The 4,181-nt window shown below is 57.6% G+C and overlaps 1 protein-coding gene across 1 annotated transcript in view; it reads left to right on the top strand.

The window, feature by feature from the left end:
• GML (glycosylphosphatidylinositol anchored molecule like) overlaps positions 1–3,252 on the top strand; it is a 15,429-nt gene extending 12,177 nt beyond the window's left edge. The window contains exon 5 of the mRNA XM_029924052.1: positions 2,783–3,252. Coding sequence (XP_029779912.1) covers positions 2,783–3,075 — 293 coding nt within the window. The 3' untranslated portion in view covers positions 3,076–3,252. The remainder of the gene's footprint in view (positions 1–2,782) is intronic.
• Positions 3,253–4,181: the final 929 nt, after the last annotated feature.

A 4,181-nucleotide genomic window follows, 5' to 3' on the forward strand; every position in this document is an offset into this window, starting at 1 on the left:
TTGCGGGGACAGTGGTGGGAAACATGCCGCCGTCACCACCTCCGCCCCCGGGAAGCGGCCTTCTTGGCGGTGCAGTGAGGTCACAGGGAGACAGGACGCAGCCACATCCTTGGTGGCCGGGAACAAGGAAGCCAACAGCTACTCTTCCCCGAGGACGACGGACTCCGGATGGAAGACGCCGTGGGCGATGGCCCTGAATACACGGTCAGTACTCAGAAATCGATTTAAAACCTCAATAGTACATTTATACAGCAACACTGAACAAATGGAAAATGAAATGTGCGAAACCCCATAGCATTTGAAAAACGCCGTTACCTGGACAGAAACACAAGCAGATTTCTGCAAGATTCCGCATCGAAGCTGCGAACACAACGGAAGTGAGAGACTTAAGCCAGGTAACGGCTCCAAGCTCATGGACGGTGCGGCCCAGTAGAGGTCGGGACGGCTGCTCCCCCCAAATTCATCCACGGATTCCATGAGATCCCATCAGGGTCTCCCCAGATGAGTGTGCGGGGGCGGGGGGCGGGGCTGGGCAAGTTGGTTTAAAACATTCAAATGTTCCTGGAAATCCGGAGGGTCGGAGGGTCCAAGGCAATCTTGTGGGAGAAGGGGGGGCTAGAGGACTTGCCCTCCTAACTGTCCGGATTCTTCATCTCTTCGATTTACACGGTCTAGCGTTGGTGTCAGGACCGAGAAACAGAAGGGAGGGTGGGGGGGGGAAGGGGTCTGAGCACGCTGCCCCTGCGGGCGGTGGGGGAGCCCTGTCTGCACGCCCCAGTGTGGGGAGGGGAATTACACACCTCATTTACCCCAAAGAAGCAGTTTCAGCTTCTTCCCAGATCTCCGTGTCAACACTGAAGAACTAACGGCTCCTGTTTTGTTTTGATTTTTTTTTGTTTGGACGAAAATGTAGAGGAATGTTTCCTTTGGATCATTAAGAATTTATGAAAACAAAAGCACGGCGGTAAATGGGGTCACATAAAAATCCACAGCTTCTGCCCCCGAGAGGACGCTGAGGAGCCTGAGAAACGCCGCCGCCGGCCAGGAGAAGGCGCGGGCGCACCGTCTGCCTCCAGGCCCGGAGTCCGCGTGTGGAATGAACTGCTTCCTGGGAGCCAGTGCTTGAACAGGCAGATCCTCCAGTAGAACATGGAGCCAAAGGCTTGACGCTGTTTTCCAGAAAATGATACCCAAACGGTACTAAAGGTAAGAAAAGTCATTCGGCTTGAAGGTTTCCGGTGGAAATGCAGCTCAGAACTACGGCCCGGCGACCGCACGAGGAATGACTAAGCGTTCACAGACGGCCCCTCCCGGGGGCAGGATGTTGCGGTGGACACGAGTCTTGGAGAACAAACAGGCTCGCCCGCTCCGGAGAACTCGGCACCAGTGTCTGTGAAAGCCATGGGTATGCGTCTAAAGGACTCAGCACTCAGCACCCTATGAAGAGCTCAGGCGGGCTCACCTCAAGAGGAGGCCCAGAATGTTCTGTGCAGCCCTCTTAGGGGCAGATACAGCCAGAAAGAGCCCCGACGCCCCTCAGCGGTCAACGGTGGAATATTCATCAGTGGAAAAGTGTCCAATGGGGAGAGTAAGCCATTCACCTCGCTGACCATGCACGGCACCTACACAACGTAGAGAAAAGAAGCCGGACCCCTGAACAGACAATGCGGGATTTCCTATTCCCAAAGTTCAAAACCAGACAAAAGTAACATGTAGGCTTGGAAATGCAGACATTTCTTCTCTTGGCCGTGGCTGCCTCCAGGGCCTGATGGAGGAACAGAGGCAGGAAATGGTGGTTTTCCCCCGGTTCTGTGTCTTGGGCACGTGCCGGCCCCACGGCTGTGAGCGCTTCCCGACATCCAGTCCCCGCCGTCGGGCTCTGATCGCGCGCTGGTCCGCAGGAAGCTGGACTCCCAGCGCCCGTCACGTGGCAGAGGCAAGCCAGCACGTGATGGCAGCTGGGCCGCGAGCTCCTTCTCTGTAACCGCGGCGCCGCGGCGGATGGATCCAAGGCGGCAGGTGCCCGGGAGGAAGTGGCATGTATAGTGGGCTCCCGAGGGCAGCAGGGGGCGTGAGGGAGGGTCGAGGACTTTACCTCGGGCCTCTTGAGGGAGGCCTCAGAGGTTGCCTTGCTCACGAGGCCCGTGCATCTTAAGGACTCAGGCTGGACGGTGGGCCAGGGCTGTCAGGCGAGCCCCCCGGTGAAGGCGACCACAGGAATTGGGGGACCCTGCTGGGATGTGGCCCCCCGTCCGCGCTGGGGAGCAGGGTGGGATCAAGGGCATGTCGAGGTTTACATGATGGACCAGGAGCTGGGGACCTGGGCCGAGGGTCTCCGGCAGGGGCTCGTCCTAGAGGGCCACCCCCAACCGCACAGCATCAGGGGAGGGCCACGTGGACAGGAGCCTCCCCTCCAGGTGGGACATGAGCAAAACGCGTTTGCCGGTCTCCATTCTATTTCTAGAGCCCTGGGGTTCTTAGGACAAATAATGGACAGGACTCCTCTGTGCAGCCCTGTGCCACGGCGCCATGATCCTATGCAGAGAGAGGCCGAGGCAGAGATGAGGTGGCAGAGTGGACAGAGTCTTCCCCAGGGGACGCTGTCCGTGGAGGAGACCGCCCCTCTGGTGGCCCCTCTTGGACGTTCTCGGGGAAGAACTCTAGGCAGTGTGGTCGCTCGGGCAGGTGGAAGGAGGGCGGGGGCCGGGCAGCGGGGGAGCTGTGGTTTGCTACCGGCAAGCGGAAATCCTGAAATCGATGATTTTCGTCTCTGCTTTTTAAGGTTTGAACCCTCGAGAACTACTCGTTTACAAGAACTGTACGAGCAACTGCACATTTTTGTATGAAGCTGAGGTGCCCCCGGAGGCCCCAAGAGCCTTAAGAACTAATAGCTTCTATTTCGTCCGCTGCTGCAGCACCATGACCTGCAACGAGGGAGGCCCCAGTAACATGGAGAGGGACATCCCAGAGGACTCGACTCTGGAGGAGGAGCTGGAGGGGGCTGTGTGCCTGGGGGAGTCAGCAACGTGGCTCCTGAGCCTCGCCTCGCTCCTCGCCGGCCGCGCGCTGACGTGAGGAGCCCTCCCGAGGGTCCCATCTCTCCCCTCATTCCTCAGAGCAAGGTCACTCTGCTTTCCTCCCTGTGAGCCAGGCCCACTGCGTCCCAGGGCCCCAGGGTGGCCGGTTACCCATTTGCACGTTGTCACAGGAGAGAAATAAAGCGCATTACTGTTTGGGTTCTGCCTACCTAGAGTTTTCTTTGTGGTTTTAGCATCTGATCTGTTTCTTCCTCTTTAGATATCATCTCACAGGGAGACGGAAGCATCCTGTTGCCCTAGCGACCAGAGACTATTCTTTTAGTTTATTTTTCAGAGAGAGAGAGAGAGAGAGAGAGAGAGAGAGTGAGAACAGGCACATGAGTGTGACCAGGGGAAGGGCGTAGAGAGGGAGACAGAGCCCCATGCTGGACTTGAACTCAGGAACTATGAGATCATGACCTGAGCCTAAGTCAGATGCTCGACTGCTCAACGGACTGAGCCACTGAGGCACCCCAGAGACTGACTATTTTAATGAAAGGAAAGCAGTTGTGGGGGCCGTGTAGGAGTTTGCTGAGAGAGAGGCCACAGCTACGCTCCGCCCACAGGCACCCGGGGCCACCCATGACTCCAGGCTTCAGCTCTGAGGGGGTGACGATGGAAGCGAGAGGGAGCTGGCGAAGAGGTGGCCCGCGGGTGTCGTGGCCCAAGGACGGAGTCTGTGCCCAGTGCCCGGGTGGGCCAGGCGGACAAGTCGGGCGTGAACTGCAGGCCCCCCTCAGAATTGGGCCGACCTCACACCAGCGCTGGAAGGTCTCCCCGCGTGCTGACATCCGAGCGGGGACAGGCTGGGAGCCAGCCGGCGACCGCCTCGAACTGGCCGGGGACCTCCGTGCTGAGGCTGTCACTCCCCACGCACGTGTGGTTGTGTCAGAAAAGTGACGTGAGGGGGACCGAAAAGTGAGACCTTTGCCCTCATCATCCCTCTCATTTAAGTCAAACCTGAGTTTAAATTAGATAAAATTCACATAACATCCGTCATTTTGGTGTTTTTTACTATATTCACAGTATTGTGCACACATCGTCACATTTAATCACAGAATATTTTACACCCTCAACGGCAATGGGCTTCAACCACCAGCAAGG

Source organism: Suricata suricatta, chromosome 15 (assembly GCF_006229205.1).
Source record: "Suricata suricatta isolate VVHF042 chromosome 15, meerkat_22Aug2017_6uvM2_HiC, whole genome shotgun sequence".
Lineage (NCBI taxonomy): Eukaryota > Metazoa > Chordata > Mammalia > Carnivora > Herpestidae > Suricata > Suricata suricatta.